Source organism: Pleurodeles waltl, chromosome 6 (genome assembly GCF_031143425.1).
Source record: "Pleurodeles waltl isolate 20211129_DDA chromosome 6, aPleWal1.hap1.20221129, whole genome shotgun sequence".
Lineage (NCBI taxonomy): Eukaryota > Metazoa > Chordata > Amphibia > Caudata > Salamandridae > Pleurodeles > Pleurodeles waltl.
Window position 1 is genome coordinate 319,439,742 of NC_090445.1, and position 18,558 is coordinate 319,458,299.

Here is an 18,558-nt window from a genome sequence, read left to right on the forward strand (position 1 = left end):
CCGCACACCGCCAAGACCAACCTCCACGAGGGACTAAAAGCCATTGCCGACTGGATGAGAGACAGCCGGCTAAAATTGAACTCAGACAAAACAGAGGTCCTCATCCTTGGGCGCACCCCCTCCGCCTGGGACAACTCATGGTGGCCGTCCACGCTGGGTCCCCCACCGACACCCACCGACAGCGCACAAAACCTCGGCTTCACCCTTGACTCCTCACTCTCCATGTCAAAGCAGGTCAGCGCCATCTCCTCCTCCTGCCACAACACCCGCTGCATGCTTCGCAGAGTTTACAAATGGATCCCAACAGAAACAAGAAAAACAGTAACCAAGGCCCTCATCAGCAGCAGACTCGACTACGGCAACGCCCTCTACACTGGTATCTCATCCAAACTCCTCCAACGCATCCAAAACGCCTCCGCCCGACTCATCCTCAACATCCCTCGCCACTGCCACATCACCCCCAACCTAAGAGACCTTCACTGGCTCCCCGTCAACAAGAGGATCACCTTCAAGCTCCTCACCCACGCACACAAGGCAATCCACAACACCGGGCCATTATACCTGAACAACAGACTCAGCTTCTACACCCCCACCCGGCATCTCCGCTCCGCTAACCTCGCCCTCGCCTCGATCCCCCGCATCGGTCGCAAATCTTCCGGCAGCAGATCATTCTCGTACCTCGCCGCCAAGACCTGGAACACCCTCCCACCGGATGTACGACAGACCCAGGACCTCCTTTCCTTCAGAAAACTACTCAAGACTTGGCTCTTCGAGCAGTAGCAGCAACCCACCCCCCCCTCAGCACCTTGAAACCCTCACGGGTATGTAGCGCGCTTTACAAATTGAATTGATTGATTGAATTCTAATATTCATTCCCACTGCCAAGCCAATACTGGACCCAAAAGAGCAAAAACAGCTCAGCCAGTGCACCTCATGTCTAACATCCAACGCCACTGTTGATGGGAACCACCACAGCTCCGCCAGAATCCATAATTTCTAACATTCAGTACACATTTCTTCTCAGTACTAAGGCTAACACACAGGCCCTTGAGAACTCCTCGATTCTGTGGTTCAGAGGCAATGCCACTCCCATACTGGGCCTCACTCACAGCTTCACCAGGGCACCTCCAGGCTAACACTCGGCAACACTGGCATGCCAATATTAGGTTCCACACATAGCTCCACTAACATTGCTCACTTCTGAACTTGTGTGCCTGTTACTATTTCAGAACTGCTGCCCACATACAACTCTGTCAGTGCACCACAACCCTAACATGCAGCGCCCCATTATTCCAATACCAGAAATTACACAGTGCTCAGTTTCTCATTCCTCAGCTGCTGCCTTTCTGTTATTCCAGCACTGGGCTGGGACACAGCTCTTTCTATACTCCCAATCCTGATCTGAAGCGCCCTAATATTGCTGTATTAGGGTTTACATACAACTCTACTAATACATGTCCTGCTGTTCTTCAGTGCCCCCTGCTGTTCCACACTCTGATTTATGTTTGAGGACGCAGGTGAGCCAATTACATATATTCTTAGTTGCCATCTTTATTTGGGGAGGGAGGGGTCTGCTTCACCTATCTCACTCCGTTCTTTCCTTTACTCTGTTTACTCTCAATGTTTTCATTCTCCCCCATTTTTCTCTTTCCAACTCTTAAAATCCACAAGTTAACAGTTTCGCTCTTTCTTTCAACTGTTTATTTCTACTCCTCTCCCTCTTTTTTAATTTCCCTCTTCCTCTTGCTACCTACTCTTTTAAATATGAAAAAACGTAGTTATTTCTTTCCTTGTTTCGTTCCTCTTTTTTTCCTTCATCAGGCGTTCATTCTTTCATTATTTTTTCTCTTCATTCTTTCTTTGTCTTTTTTATTTGCTCTTTCCTTTGACTTGGTATGTGCCCTTTCACTTTTTTTTAAAAGATCTTTCTTCTTTCCTTTCTCTGGTGTTTTTCTTATCTTTATCTGTAAATTCACATTTGACTATAAATCCCTCTTTTTCCTGTCTGTAGGTGGAAGCCATAAGTTACTTGTTGGACTTGAAGTATCAAAGTGGTTTTCACATTCTGTGTTTTAGGGAAATGTGTCAGTACATACATGAGCTGGTTCTTTCGCTGCTTGTTTCTCTCACCATCTCTTTTTTTCTCTAATGTTCATTTTCTCTTTCTTTTCACACTTCTTTCATTCTTTTTTCCTCTTTATCTTTTGTTTGTTAGCTTCCTTCCCTTTTTTCTTTTGTCTCACAAGTTTGCTTTATTTCTTCTCATAGTGGTGTTTTTTAGTTTCTCGTTCTTTCTTTCCCTTCTTTCTTTTATTTCTTTGCAAACCTTTCTCTATCTTTCGTCTGTTGTATTCCTTTCGCTTCTCTTTTTCTGCCCCATCTGCTTTCTCTCCTGAGGCCTACTTATCAATGGAGCAATAGGTTCAGTGGCAACGGGGCCCAGAGACCGATGGACCACACTCAACTCTAATTACTGCTGTATTTTCCTATCGAAATTGCAGTCAACCACTTTACTTTCTTACTCCAGGGCAAATGACACTTTCTACGCCACTTGTCCTCACCATCTTTACTCCCGACTCCCTCTTTCCCTTCACCCTGCAATCTGTCCTAAATTTTATTTCTGTTATGGTGTTTTGAGCATTACACTCTAATGGTAAAAGTTTATTTCTGGTAAAGGTTTTATGATAATTGTATATGTTCTAAGATAGAGGAAGAAGGTAAATGGAAGTGCTTTAACTAAAGCCGGGCCACTGGAATTATATGGCAAGAAAAGATGAAATTATGAGGTAGGGTTGACCAATTTATGTGGCAAGAAAAGTCCAATTATGAGTTTACAATGCCAATAGCTCTAACTCAAGACAATGTGAGACCTATTGCATTGCAAATGCTTGTTTTCAGAATTCCTGTGATCCAATGTCATTAGGTCAAGAAGACAGCTATAAACCACTCTGCAGCTTTTATGTCATATAAACGTTTTGTGAAGTGAGCGAATTACCTATTGTGGCACTATAGTGCTAAAACATCAGTAACCAAGCTGAAATTAAATGGTAATAGATGAGTTTGAGTATTGTCCCAGAGGCCAAAATACTACTGGTAAGGAGTAGCAAAGGTGGCAGGAATTGAAGCATTGGTTTTATCAATTACTGACTCATTTCCCTTCTTCCATATATGTCTAAGGTTTTTGAAAGACTTGTCAATAGTCAACTGACAGCTTTCTTGGAAGATAACAACATACTAGACTACTCTCAGACAGGGTTCATATCCGAGAACAGTACAGAAACTACCCTTCTGGCTGTTTTGGTTAAAATCATATGAAGAGTGGATCTGGCAAAGCAGTTGCCGTGATCCTACTCAATGTATCATCAGCATTTGATATGGTCGCACACAACCTTTTGATAAAGAAACTCCATGAAGCTGGGATTCACTCGACAGTACTGCGCTGGATCAAATCATTTTTGAGTAATAGATCTCAATTGGTTTAGCTGGGATCAATAAGATCTACTCCCCACAGTGTCAATTGTGGGTTGTCACAGGGCTCACCACTAAGTACGACACTGTTTAATGTTTATGTTGCAGTCCTTGCGAAGTTGGTGCACAAGTGGGGCTTCGAAATTGGTCATCACCATAGGTGAGAAAGTCGAAGATCCCAGACAGAATTTATCCAGCTGTCTAGAGGAAGTAGTAAGCTTGATGAATGTGAATTTTTAAAGTTGAATTGCTGAAAAAACAGAGATTCTGCTTCTAGGAGGCGCCATTGACATTTGGGATGTATCATGATGGCTGGTGTCCCTTGGATCTGCCCCCAAGCCTAAAAAAAGTGGCATAAAACTTAGGGGGGCGAATTGATGAGTCTCTAAACATGCAGGAACAAGTCGTTTCTACATGTGGCAAATGCTATGGTTTGTTGAAACTTAACTGTTCCGCTGGATCCCTGTAGATTGGCACAGAACCATTGTACAAGCCTTGGTGGTTAGTAGACTGGACTATGGAAATACTTTGGCCCATATTTATACTTTTTGACGCAAAACTGCGCCAACGCAGTTTTGCGTAAAAAAATTTGCGCCGGCTAACGCCATTCTGAAGCGCCATGCGGCCGCCGTATTTATTGAATGACGTTAGCCGGCGTTAGCCGCCGGCGCCGTCTGGTGTGCGTTAAAAAAAACGACGTACACCAGGCAGCGCCGGCGTAGGGGGATATGGAGCTTGGGCGTCAAGAAATGGGGCAAGTCAAGTTGAGGCAATTTTTGCGCCTCAACCCGATTTGCGCCATTTTTTTTCACTCCCAACCCCCATAGAAATGACTCCTGTCTTAGCAAAGACAGGAGTCATGCCCCCTTGCCCAATGGCCGTGCCCAGGGGACTTCTGTCCCCTGGGCATGGTCAGTGGGCATAGTGGCATGTAGGGGGGCACAAATCAGTCCCCCCTATGCCACAATTTTTTTTTTAAAAAAACACTTACCTGAACTTACCTTAATGTCCCTGGGATGGGTCCCTCCAGCCTTGGGTGTCCTCCTTGGGTGGGCATGGGTGACAGGGGTTGTCCCTGGGGGAATGGGGGGGCACCTCTGGGCTCCTTCAGAGCCCACAGGTCCCTTAACGCCTGCCTTTTGCAGGCGCTAAAAAACGGCGCAAAAGCGGCCGTACGTCATTTTTTTTGACCCGCCCACTCCCGGGTGTGATTTTTGCCCGGGAGTATAAATCCCACGCACATGCCTCGGAGTCGATTTTTTAGACGGGAACGCCTACCTTGCATATAATTAACGCAAAGTAGGTGTCCACGCTAAAAAATGACGCTAACTCCATGGACTTTGGCGCTAGACGCGTCTAACGCCAAAGTATAAATATGGAGTTAGTTTTGCGCCGAAATTGCGTAAAAAAAAACGACGCAATTTTGGCGCAAACGGAGTATAAATATGCCCCTTTATATGTAGGAATGTCACTCCATCTCTTCACCCGCCTACATGTGATTCAAAATGTGGCTGCGAAACGTATCTGTGACAAAGACAGGCGTAGTTCTGCCTCTGCTTGTCTTAGGACTCTCACCTGGTTGCCCACCCGGATAAGGGTGAAATTCAAACTTTTATGTCATGCACACCGAGCAGTTCATGAAGTTGGCCCTGTGATTCTTCGATCTAAAATGGTGTTTTATGCACCTCAGAGAAACTTGAGATCTACAAATCTTGCCCTTGCCAAAACTATACAGGTGAAAAAACATAATAACAGGCGGCCGTTCTTTCACCTACTTGGCAGCAGGATACTAGAATCAATTGCCCCTAGATCTTCGCTGCACAAACGATTATCTCAGATGTAGTGGGAAGCTGAAAACATGGCTCTTTCCAAACTAAACACCGGCTTTTGCATCCACCCAGTTTCCAGAGATGTTACGTGACAAGTTATAGCGCTGTGATATCCTTGTTGGATGAATGCTGCCAAAAATTGAAATAAATAAATAAGTGAAGAGGGAGAACAATTCACATTAAGGAGGTCACATAGGAAAAGAACTGTCCTCCTAGTTTTGATTGACAGATCCTTGGAGGAGTTTGCAGGTAGGCTGCAGCTGAACGCATATTCCATGTAGGTATAAAAACAGTGATCACATTTTTTATAAAAGCTGGACTTAATCCATAAATGGATGTATTGTAAATACATAGCTTTAAAGTTAATTAATCTCTAAATTAGCAAACAATGTATATGTGAAAGATGATGAGCGAACAAACTCATTGAGGTAGAATCAGAATTACCCTGACTGTCATATTTTGAATGATCTAAAGTTTGTTGAAAGCGTTTTGGTGAGTGCCAGATATAATACACTGCAATGACCAAAGTGAGGATCAATGAAGGTATTGTGAATTTCGGATATACTGGCAGCAGTGAGGGAATTTGCCTCAACATGTGTAAGAAACAAAACAGTAACAATTTTTATATCTGTGCTGAATAGTCAAAATCAGTGGTTCCTAACCTGTGGAACGTGGACCATAGAGGGTCTGGAAGGCCTACCCAGGGGTCTGCAACTGTTTTACAAAATTAAATATCAAGATTATTGAATTAAAATTAATAATGTATATACACATACAGAAGCAAAACTGAAAATTTGAAAACGTATTTCTATATTTGATTGTGAATTAAAAAAATATTTACGTTTGGTGTATATTTGGTTTTGTAGTTTGTGTGTATTGTTAGGAGGTTCAAATCAAGACATTGCTTAGGCCAGGGGTCCCTAGTTTCCAATAATGAGTCAGTGTGGGTCCCCGAATTCCAGTAATGATTCAATGGAAGTCTACAGAAGTCAAAGGTTAAGAACTGCTGAACTAAATTACTGTTGGAAATAAACTTGAGGTTACAATCTGAGGTGGGGAGTGATAAAGGCCACCATGCATGTGTCCAAATATTACAAGATCTTCCTGCAATTAACACCTCTAGCTGGCCTTTATTGTTTCTTACAATTCTTTTCAATTCAAGTTGCAACATTTTTCGTACAATCAGTGAAATTAGTCTGCGCCTGGGAGGAATCGCCATTCAGTATTAGGATTACTGTAGGGTGTAAGGTCCAACTCATACAATCTCATGAGGCATACAATCATAAGGTCCAACTCATACAATATAATAGGGCAGGCCAACAGGGCCACATATATGTTAAACAGGGTTGCAGATGCAACATCTGATGATCATTTACATAACAAACATCTCTTCGGAATGCAATGCTGGTGTGCACTGCCCTTTGAAATGTTCTTCTCTTTCGTCCATATACAGTGTTATGGTTAACTCCTTTCTATAAATATTTGCTATCATTAGAGCTCAGCATGTTATTTTATTTGTCAAAACAACTGTCACACGTCTTAGCAAGGTGTGGCTTATCCATGGCCGCATACTGAACAGACTGCTCCCTTTCTACGATTTGCTGGGAAATTACGTATTGTATTCTGTACGAATCAAATTAATTGTATCATCTTTTATCCAGCATGTCTTGATAAAACTCACTACTTTTTGATCTATATTCTATATTATAATGTTTCACCTATCTGTACCTAGTTAATAATAATGCTGCAGTTATTTACCACTCTACGAATTATTGATTTTAGCCATTTGTTAAAATAGAAGTTTATCATTTGAGGGAACCATTGCTGTAAGTAACCTAATATCAAGAACACCACTTACCAAAGATCGGACTAACTCCTCTTCTCCGTTTCATAAAGCAGTGACCCCCATATATCTTCAAGGAACATTTAAACCAACATCAAAAGGCACCTTCCCGTTAGTATTGCATTTATCTTAAGCGGGAATCAGCAGTGTCAAAAGAAACCGAGCCCATTTTCAATGTTTTTTATTTTGTGACAAAATCATACGGTAGGCACTTCTACAGCGGTTGCCTCTAGAAGGACAGAGGCTCCTGAAAAACAGATAGTGGAGCGGTGGTCTCAGCCTTCAGTACATAGGAGGCTTTTCCTCCCCTTTGGGGTTTGTGATCTTCTCCATGTTCTTAATGATGATGTCATAAAGCTCTGCCTGCAAATAGAAAAAAAACACCAAGATTTAACATCCCCATTACGATGGAGCAAGAGCGGGGAGTAAAAAAGAAGACAGAAGCAGTAGTTGGATCTCATTCCAGTATCATATCAGATCAGATTATCCCAAAGGCCAGAGGAAGGTCTCCAAGAGCAGCAACAGGTAGGGTTTGAGGTGGTATGGAAGATGAAGGAGCACAGCTGTGCTAAATGAAGTGGGAGTCAGTGACGTTTTGTGCCATCGCATGCAAAAAATGTAACAGACATGAGAGATAAGGCAAGCAGAGTAACTTAAAGGTTTTTGAAACAAGACAGGAAGAAAGATAATAACCCCCATGAAAGCAGAGGCAATAAGGCAGTGACCTCACACTCAAGAAAATTGTGTCTACATTATGCATTGCGCAAACCAAGCAGGCAGAGATCACATGGCAAAGTGTCGGACAACAGACCCCACGATATTACATCAGAGTAATGGAAAAATATCTTTTGATGTCATATGCAAAAAAGGATGTGAAAGGAGTTATGGCATTACAATCCTCACTTAGGGAAACGTGGTAAACACAAAATAAAATATCCTGAGGTGGTAACGTTTTCCTTTAGTAATAACACAGCCAGGAGGTGCAGTATTACCACTGGATTTCACGTTTTAGTCTAGAAAATGGGGACTAATTTTCTCTGGTAACACTAATGCCGGCTTTCTGCATCTGTATGCTTGTAGTTACCACCAGCTTTTTGCTACAGGTAACATATAGTTTTTCTGAGATATTACATATTATTAGTGCCTATGTAGTCTAGTAATACAACAACAGTTAACTTGTGGGAATGGTAAAATGCATGGTAATTTTAATACTTCATGCACATTTGTACCGTTACTGCAAAACTCTAAAGGAGGGACTAGGTGTGAAAAAATAAAGGCTCAGCCACACCTGCTGTCCCAGTATCCAGGCGAAGGAATGTACCCACCTTCTAAAAGGCAATGCCATTCACAAATCTCGTAAACCACAGGAAGAGGGTGGAAGAAGGGGTCAACATACATTCACCGTCCGCACATCCGGTCACATTCTCCACACCTCTCAGCTTGTATCTTGACCTCACTTAGTCGAAGGGGGGCAGAGGTAGGAAAAGCGACTTAGCGACCCTTGCTCGATACTTACATAGAAGCCACGCACGTCCATCAAGATGCTGCGTATCTCTGCATACACTGCCTCATCCTTCTCATGCACAAGTGTGCGATAATCCATCTGTGGTAAGTGAGAATAACACTTGATGACATTAACACCTGGGATTAGAATGAAACAAGAGAAAGACTTGGGGACAGGAGTAAGAGGAAGAATGGTGGGGTAAAAGGAGGAAAGGGAACACTTTGGGAGAAGAAAGCAGTAAAAAGGCATCAAAATGAGGTTTGGAATTTGGAGGTCAACCAAAGACTTGAACGAACAGGATTAAGATTTACGGTTCAGAGTAAGATAAGTGTTAGAAAGGGGCATTGGGAATTATGTACCACTAATGTGCACTCCTCTTTATAATTAAGGTTCACAAAGCCCGAATGCAGTTCAGTACTGGGCAATGCTGGCCCTCTGAACCTTAATCTAATATGATAAATAAGGTATAGATACACAGCACAAAGACCACTGGATTAACAATTGGGGGGCTCTTGAATTCACTTATAACTGACAGGTGTCATGAAAACTCATCACAAACAGATGTCATCAGAGCAATGCAATAGATGAAACACCCCATGATGAGCTTGGCACGGACACAAAACTCAGACAGTTATGGAAACAGTCACACATAAATAAAGCGTTGAGAAAATACAAAACATGACAAAACAAGAAACCTGCTCGTCCCTCCCGAGTTGCAACCCATGATCACTGCTTTCAGTACCAGGATCATACCATACAAATATATACTTCCCTCAGAAAACCCCTTGCAGGGAGTATCCTCATCTGCTTCAACACCATCTCACACCATACACTCGTCGGTAGACTTCACAATATCGGAATCCACAGAGCAGCACTCAAGATGATCATCTCCTTCCTCACAGGGAGAACATAATTACTTCTCCCACTTTTCACCTCTGAACCCAAGGAAATCATCTGAAGAGTCCCACAAGGCTCATTTTTAAGCCCCCTCCCCCTTTTCAACATTTATATGAAACCGCTAACCAACATCGTCAGATCCCATGGACTCCACTTCATCAGTTATGCCACACACAACTCATCCTCTCCCTTTCTGAAGATTCCACCAACACCTGGAACAACTTCCACAATTGCATGACCAGCGTCGCAGATTGGATGGAGGAAAACTGCCTGAAGCTCAACACCGACATGAAGGAAGTGCTTAACTTCGGAAACAAGACCTGACTCTGCAGGCCTCAAGAAATCTACTCACCCGCTCGCTATTATCTATCAAAACTCTATTAAGAACAGCAATTTTTAGGGCTACTGGCCCTTTCTGTCAAGCAAAGAACTGATGTCCTGATCACTCAGAAAGTAAATGAGCAATAAAGAAACCTTTAAATCTTGTTTCTATCTTGTCACATTTACACTGTCCTCAGAGACAGAGGTCAAATGTCAGCCTACATTTCCTTATAATTCGCTGCTTATTTTATCCTGGATGTTGGTGTTTACTTTTCTTTCTCTGACTGCAAGGTTAAAGGACTTTGTTTTACAGTGAACTGTCTAACAATTGTACTGTACAAGGAGTGTTAAATGAAAGGCTGTAGGATGTCACTTTTTTTTTCCTAACATATTTAAATAGGCTGTAAACGAACTCTACACATGTGAAAATATATTTCAGTAGTTATGAAAGCACATTTTTGTAACGGTGTGGTGAAAAACAGATTTTCATAGGATGAAACCAAATCAGAACACTTTAGTTGGCCTCCCTCTCTCTCTTGCCCAAGTACACTACATAAGCAGAAGGAGAGCTGGAGGCCTATCCTTCTCCCACCTTGTGGCAAAGTCCTGGAGCGACCTCCCTCTCCACATCAGGACGTCCAGGTTGCTTCAGGAATTCTAAAAGAAGCTGAAGATCTGGCTCTTTGAATGGCACGCTAGTCTTTTAACTGACCACTGCTAGACTCAGTTTTCTCCTGCCTAGCATCTGGATACAATCACAGGTGAAAAGCCATGTTCTACAGATCCACTAACATAACAACATAACATTAGTGCAACTTACAGAGTATTTTCCTTCCCGCCCACGCGTCTGGCTCCTCTATATGCAAACTTGAGTGTACTGGTCCAATTCTGATCTGTTCCCTGTTCTTTTTCCCACAAAATGCAAAACCATTGCTTCAGTGATGCCTCAGCCACTTGTGAAATGCATTAAGTACTTGAAGTTATGTGCCTATCTTTACCTGCTGTCCGCAAGAGCTCCGACTAGCATTCAGTTTCTGCAAAGCCCCATGCCTACCTGTCCTATGCACAGTGTAATGTCTCAACTGCATAAAGGTGAACTGTTCACCCTCCACCAGGTAAAAGTCTTTCTTTATGTGCTTGAAGGTTTTAATTGTGCAACTTTTAATCTGTTCCCCAGTTTCAGGCATCTGCTGATCTCCCAGTTTTGGAAGGCTCTCCTGACTAGGACAGAAGAGGGGAGTAAAAGAGGATGGATTACTTTACAGTGCCAACCCATCCTTTACTGCATCCTAAATCTGTAATGTTACTCTTAGAACTACAGAGATTTGTACTGTTATAGTGCTGTCCTCCGAAATTGAATGACCTGTTCATGCAGGACATCACTGTCTCTCAGGACTAGGAATTGACCATTCTCACATACATCACTCCTGGGATGCTCTGTAATCCGGAATTACCAGGCCTACATGCTTCTTGGACAGAAGGCTCTGCCATCTGCCCACCTTCATCTCTCTCTGGGTACCCTCCCATACAAATGAAACAGGCTGTCTGCACCAGCCCGAGGAATCTTCTAAGAACCGAGACAGGCAGAGCCTGGAAGTGGAAAAGACTGTTTGACAGTGTTGCCATCTTAAGGGTTGCAATGTGTCCCAACCACGGCAGGTGCTTAGCTTGTAAACACTTCAAGTCATTTAACTGACGCAATAGAAGTGAAATATTAGCTGCAAATCAGTCTTTGCTGAGAGGTGATGGTGATACATAGGTGTAATCAATTCTGTGGCTCAATTCAAAGGTGTTCATCTCCGTAAGCAATGGGGAGTAGCTTTACAAACTGTTAGTAAAAGGTATTCGTTATAAAAAAGAAAGAGTGCAACTTGGGAGGTCACTGGGGAACAAGTGGGACAGTTCAGAGTCGAAGATGGGGGGGCGAGAGAAACTAGGCAGTCAAATTAGAGTCAAATGCAGTTTTGGAGATTTGGAGGATGTACAAGGAGAATGAAGGATTTGAGAGGATGAAGAGGAAACTCGCACATAACACAGGCAGGAGCTAGAGCAGTAGTTTTAAAACTGTAGTCCGAGGACCTCTGTGGATCCATGAGGTCTACTCAATGGGTCCGTGGCAGTTTTACACAATTAAATAATATTAAAATTAATAAATATAATCTAAGTATATACAATTAAGGAAGCAAAATGAAAAAGCTTAAAACGTTTTTTATATTTCATTGTGAATTAAACAAAACATTTCAATATTGAGCATTTGTTTGGTTATACCTATTTGTATGTATTGTTTTGAGGTTCAAATCTATGAAATTACTTAGGATGAGGATGCCTTGCTTCCATTAATGACTCAGTGGGGGTCCCAGGATTCCAGTAATGATTTGGTGGGGGTCCACAGAAGTCAAAATGTATGAACCACTGAGCTAGAGGAATGCTGGTGGGACTTTCAGCTTAGCTGCTGACCTCAATGTCGTTTTGAGCTTATGTGGGTTCACTCACTGAAACTCTCTTGGGAGGATCATTTTTGCCCCAGGTACAACCGCCTCTTCCGAGAAGGAAGCGGGAGTGAGGAAGTATTTGGGACACCGAATGGATGTAGAATTTAAGGGCCAGAGAAAGCCAGTGTAACGGCGACAGGTTACGCTGCCCTTTGTCTCACTCACCACATGCGTCTCCTTTGATGCCTTTGCTACTGCATCGCCGCGCTCCAAGAAATACCTGAAAACAAGCAGGAAAAGTGATACCATCAGCCCACCAACCAGTCTCTCATCTCACTTGTTCTCTCCCTCTCTTTCTCCCATTGCTATTAGTTTCCCAATTCTCCTCTATAACCTCCCCGTTTTTCAACCAATCCCTCTATCTCCCTGATTTCGTTTCCTCTATACTCTTCTTGCTATTTCCCCCCAGAACCCTCAGTACAGACTTACTTGGCAATATTGGTCTGGAACGTTTCGACTTTGGTTTTCACAGCTGTCATTCTTTCCAGGACTTTTTCCTAATATGGCAGAGAGCAAATGAGAGATAGCAGAGACGTTTAATGAGGCGTGAAGGTGGCAAACGGTTTGGTGCATGAGATAGTACCTCTTTTGGGATACCACATGCAGGGTTTGGATGTTACAAATACTGAATTAATCAGGGATATGCTCCTGAGCAAGAGGTGATGGCATCAGAGCCCAGGTCTTCTTTCTTTTATTAGGGTATCCTCAGTGACAGACTCAGGTGTTAGTATAAGGCTGGCAGTCTAAAGTACCTACAGCTCTTAAGAGCCGAGCAAAGGTATAGTTATTAAGATGTAATCCAAGCTCTGCATCATAGAAATCTTCAAGGAAGTCAAACAGTAGAATAGTTTTGCTTGTGTGTGGGTCCTAAAACACTTTTACACAGCAAACTAATAAACATGCACACACAAAATATCTACAGCCGAAATTTCCAAATACTTTTAAGGCATCATTTTTCTTTTTTTTAAATAAATGTCCAAATATTATGAAATTATTAAAAAAAACTTGTAGCATTACTCTAACCTTGCTGCTCAAAGTACATAAAAATAGGTATGGCATGAAAGGACAATGTAGCCAGATAGGCTGCAGCCATGGAAAGCTCAAAAGAGAACCCTTCCCCAGCAGTAGCCAGTAACTTCCAACTCTCATCATGCCTTGCATCGGCAGCTGCTCCAGAGCAATAATGTGTACAGGAACCCTACTGTGCAATGTTTTACTGTACTAGAGGGCAATCTAGAGGAGCATGGTGGGTCGTTTATGAAACTGATGCTATGCAGAACTAAGATTAAAAGCATACAAGTTCCTTCTGCATCGTACGATCTTCCTTGACAGTCCTAAATGCAAGAATAAATAACACACACATCCCTGAACTGTGGATTGAAATAGAACATTGAGAACAATAAGGCCTATACGCACAACAGCAGGCAAAACCTTATTCAAATACAGTTTTTAGAGCAGCCTTAAAAAGCTACATCACCCGCTCTGGCATTTGAGTGGTAGCAATAGTGCTTAGTGAATGTACAGATGGAAATTCAAGTTGCAGCTCTGCAGATATCACCTACAGAGACATTCCTTGACCGAGAAACCATCACTGCCTTTTGTGTTCCACCAAAGCATGATCTTTTGATCATAGGTACTTTACATAATAACAGACTTTCTAATTGTCACTCAAAAAAAACAAAGCAGTAAAATGTTGTAAGAGTACAAAGGAATCAAACTCCAAACTCCTCTTTCCCATCAACAAAATAGCCTAAATGGATGCATAATAAAAATTATGCATGAAATGAAAACCCACTGTACGTTGAATATATAAAACTGAGGAAAAAAGTAACGAGTCAAGGTTACTGGGTGTAGAGCCAACAGGCCGTCAATGTAATCCCTATGTACTGATGTAGGGAGACCTCATATAACCATAAGGAAAGTCACCTATAAGATATGTTGCGGAGACCTACTGTTCTAGAGTTTTCTACCTAGAGCATTTAGGTGTTCTTTTGTATATGGAAGCTGTAAAAGCTGCAATAATGTATACAGTGGATCATGTGAAGGAATGTTAATGATAGGCAGCATTGAATGCTGATGAGACTTTTTTAGTGAAGGAGAGTTTAAAGGAATTCTTCTTGCAGTCGAGCTTCTGTGCTTCAACATCGAAGTAACTTGAATCGAAATCCAATGTCCTTACTTTAAATGGTGGGTTGTAAAAAATTAGATGATTAGGGAAATTGCACCTCAACGTAAAGGGGTAGATCCAGGTCAGTGCCTACTTCATGTTCAATGATGTATACGTTTAAGCATGTTCAAGGTGCATCAACCTTGGACAGTGAAGTCTTAGATGTTGAATGGAAGCTGTGCCATGTCTAGAGAGGTGATGCTTTTTGAGCCTCGCCCTCTCCCTGGCTCTTCTATGCAGGAGTATTTAGGGGGAAGGTTTCAGTAGGAGAAGACCCTTTGCTGTCCTGCACTTTTATTTACTGGTGCCTCTTCAAGTCATCCTCCAGCCTTGCCCTAGTTGGATAAAGTTACACTAGAATGACCTGCTGGGCTTTTGTTGACAAAAGCGTCCCTCCCCTGCAGTGTGAGAAAGATAAACCACACATAAACCAGGTGGCACCTTCAACATGCTTAAACGCATACAGACAGCATTGAACATGAAGTATGCGCTGAAGTGGATGTGGCCACTGGCAGCCTTTTGGCTTCCTTCTGCTTCCAGATACACCCCATGCCTGTGGATTGTGCCTCCCTCTGAGCTGCTTCTCTGCTGAGGGTGTTGACAGTGCAGAGCAAAGACAGCGTGCACACCCAGCACTGTCAATAACATGGAGTGTGAAAGCAGCCCTGGAGCGTCCCAGTGCACATCAGGTGCTGCAGGATCAGGAGACAATTATGTAAGAGTATGACTAAGGCCTATGGGAGAAAAAGATGAGTGAACAGCTTAGGAGGCAAAAAAGCAGAATGGTGGTAAAGAAAGGAAAAAGAATAAAAGAGAGGAAAATAATTGAGACAACAGAAATGGAGGACAATAAGGAGAAAAAAGAGAGGGCAGAACAAAGAAAAGAAAGCAAGTGGTTAGGAAACTAAGAGGGTCATTCTGACCCGGACGGGCGGCGGTCGCCGCCCACCTGGCGGGAACCGCCAAATGGCCGCCCCGCGGTCAAAAGACCGCGGGGGCCATTCTGACTTTCCTGCTGGGCCGGCGGGCGCCCGCCAAGGGAGCGCCTGCCGGCCCAGCGGGAAAGGGCCTGCAACACAGAAGCCGGCTCCGAATGGAGCCGGCGGTGTTGAAGGTGTGCGACGGGTGCAGTAGCACCCGTCGCGATTTTCACTGTCTGCTATGCAGACGGTGAAAATCATGCTGGGGCCCTGTTAGGGGGCCCCTGCAATGCCAATGCCAGTGGCATGGGCAGTGCAGGGGCCCCCAGGGGCCCCACGACACCCGTTCCCGCCATCCTGTTCCTGGTGGTAAAAACCGCCAGAAACAGGCTGGCGGGAAGGGGGTCGGAATCCCCATTTCAGCCCAGCCAGGGGAAATCCGGCGGTTCCCGCCGGATCCCCTTTTCTGACCGCGGCTTTACCGCTGCGGTCAGAATGGGCAATGAAGCATCGCCAGCCTGTTGGCGGTGCTTCTGTTGCCTGCGGCCCTGGCGGTCTTGGACCGCCAGGGTCGGAATGAGGGCCTAAGTGTCCTCATTCAAGTTGTCTGGAATTTCCGATAGGCAAATTGTCCAATTGGAAATTACCAGAAATTTTGTGGTCCTTGGAATTACTGTGGAAGTATTACCAGAAACCAAATTTCACAGGAAAGTTGAGTGGAAGAATGGGGACCTAGAATCATTGATTTCCCAGTAATTTTCCCATTTCTCAGAGGAAATTAGTGATCCACTCAGAATATCGTCTGAGAGGAAAAGGTGGAAGATGCGCTGGCAATAGAAGGATGAAGTTTAGAGGAATGACAAAAGCTGAATTTTTTATGATGATACTGATAACTTCTTTTCATATGCTGCTTACTTCCACAGTCTTACTGTTTCAAATCACTGTAAATAACAAGAGTTACTACTATCCAATTCAATGGTAGTCAGTCAATCCACCTTTATTCAGCAAATTGCCATAAAAGTATATAAAAAAACACCATATACATTAATTAAAAGAAATTGTTAGACCTGACAGCCTTAGGGTGGTAACCCCCAACTTTTTTGCCTGCTTCCCTCCACTTTTTGACACTGTTGGTTTTAGGACTCTGCGCACATCACTACTGCTAACCAAGGCTAAAGTGCATATGCCTTCTCCCTTAAAACATGGTAACATTGGTTCATACCCAATTGGCATAGTTGCTCTACTTGTAGGTCCCTAGTAAAGTGCACTACATCTGCCTAGGGCCTATAGATTGAATGCTACTAGTGGGCCTGCAGTACTGGTTGTGCCACCCACATAAGTAGCCCTTTAATCATGTCTCAGGCCTGCCATTGCAAGGCCTGTGTGTGCAGTTTCACTGCCTTTTCGACTTGGCATTTAAACGTACATGCCAGGCGTTAAACTCCCCGTTTTCTACATATAAGTCACCCCTAATGTAGGCCCTAGGTAACCCAGAGGGCAGGGTGCTGTTTAGGTAAAAGGCAGGACACATATCTGTGTGTTTTATATGTCCTGGTAGTGGAAAACTCCTAAATTTGTTTTCCACTGCTATGAGTCCTGCTCCTTTCATAGGGTAACATTAGGGCTACCCTCATAAACTGTTTGAGTGGTAGATTCTGATTAGAAAGGAGTAAACAGGTCATATTTAGTGTGGCCAGAATGGTAATACAAAGTCCTGCTGACTGGTGAGGTTGGATTTTGTGTTTCTAAAAAATCCTACTTTTAGAAAATTAGCATTTCTCTGCACTTAAATCCTTCTGTGCCTTACAGCCCGTCTCCAATCCACATCTGGGATAGTCTGGTTGGCAGCTCCCTTGGGCATTTCACCCAGAAAACCACAAACACAGGATGCTCAGTCACACCTGCACACATCTGCATACTGAATGTGTCTTCCTGCGCTGGAAGAGTGGAGGGCCTGACACTTACATTTCAAAGGACAGAGGCCTGTCCTCACACAAAGGACTGCCAAACCTCCTACTCGTACCCTGGCAGACAGGGTTGTACTGAAAGGGGACCTTGTGCACTTCAAAACCACTACTTGAAGTCTCCCCCACCTCAAAGGCACTTTTGGGTATATAAACTGGTTCCTGGCCCTACCAAATCAGACGCTTCTTGGGACAGACACTCTGCACCAGAACCTGCAACCTACCAAGAGAAGCTGCCTGGCTGCCCAATGGACTCACTTGGTCTACTTTGCTGTAAAGGACTGCTGCCTTGCTGTTGCCCTGTTGGCCTCTGGCTCTGCTGAGAAGTGCTGTCCAAGGGCTTGGATAGGGATTGCCTCCTTTACCTGAAGTCTCAGGGCCAAAATGACTTCATCTCTGCAAGAAAACTCCTTGTGCGGCGCAGCCTGCCGGAACTGACGCACAGCCTGTCCAGAGGTGAGAAAATCACTGCATTGCTGAACTGGAACGACACAGCCGGCTCCCCGAGTGGAGATCGACGCAGCACCAACGTTGCAACCGGAACTTCAACGCAAAGCCCTTGCCGGATCTACGCATCACCAAGCCGGAACGACGCAGCCCGACTACCTGCGAGAGGAATTGACGCAGCGCCAGCCATGCGGCAGACATTCCATCGCATCACCCACCAGATCGATGCAACAGCTGTGACTTCGTCCCGCATGCCTGGGACTTCCACGCATCGTCCATGGGCGTCAAAAGACCCTGCATCACAAAGAGGATTCAAGCCTGCACGCAGGAATTCAACGCAAAGCCCTGCTGGGTGGAAAAGAATCAACGCATCGTCTGTGTGCACCTGAGAAACAGACGCACATCTCCCTTTTTCCACGCATCTCCTCCTCTGCAGTCTTTGTGCGTGTAATTTTGACGGAAACAAACAGGTACTTTGTGCTTGCAAGAGCCAATTGTTGCTATTAAGAACTAAAGACTATTCTTATCATTACAAAAGTGATATTTCAACTTGTGATTATCAAATATTGATAATTTTGACCTTAATTTAATCAGATAAATATCTTATATTTTCCTAAACCTGTGTGGTGTCTTTTTGTGGTGTTGTCACTATGTTATTGCATGATTTATTGCACATACACTTTACACATTGCCTTCTAAGTTAAGC

The 18,558-nt window shown here is 43.7% G+C and overlaps 1 protein-coding gene across 1 annotated transcript in view; it reads right to left on the reverse strand.

Moving 5' to 3' along the window:
- Positions 1-7,305: 7,305 nt before the first annotated feature.
- PSME2 (proteasome activator subunit 2) overlaps positions 7,306-18,558 on the reverse strand; it is a 65,791-nt gene continuing 54,538 nt past the window's right edge. Inside the window, exons 8-11 of the mRNA XM_069238143.1 lie at positions 12,784-12,851; positions 12,520-12,574; positions 8,657-8,743; positions 7,306-7,503 (exon numbers count right to left, since the gene is read on the reverse strand). Of these exons, the coding sequence (XP_069094244.1) occupies positions 7,423-7,503; positions 8,657-8,743; positions 12,520-12,574; positions 12,784-12,851 (291 nt within the window). The 3' untranslated portion in view covers positions 7,306-7,422. The remainder of the gene's footprint in view (positions 7,504-8,656; positions 8,744-12,519; positions 12,575-12,783; positions 12,852-18,558) is intronic.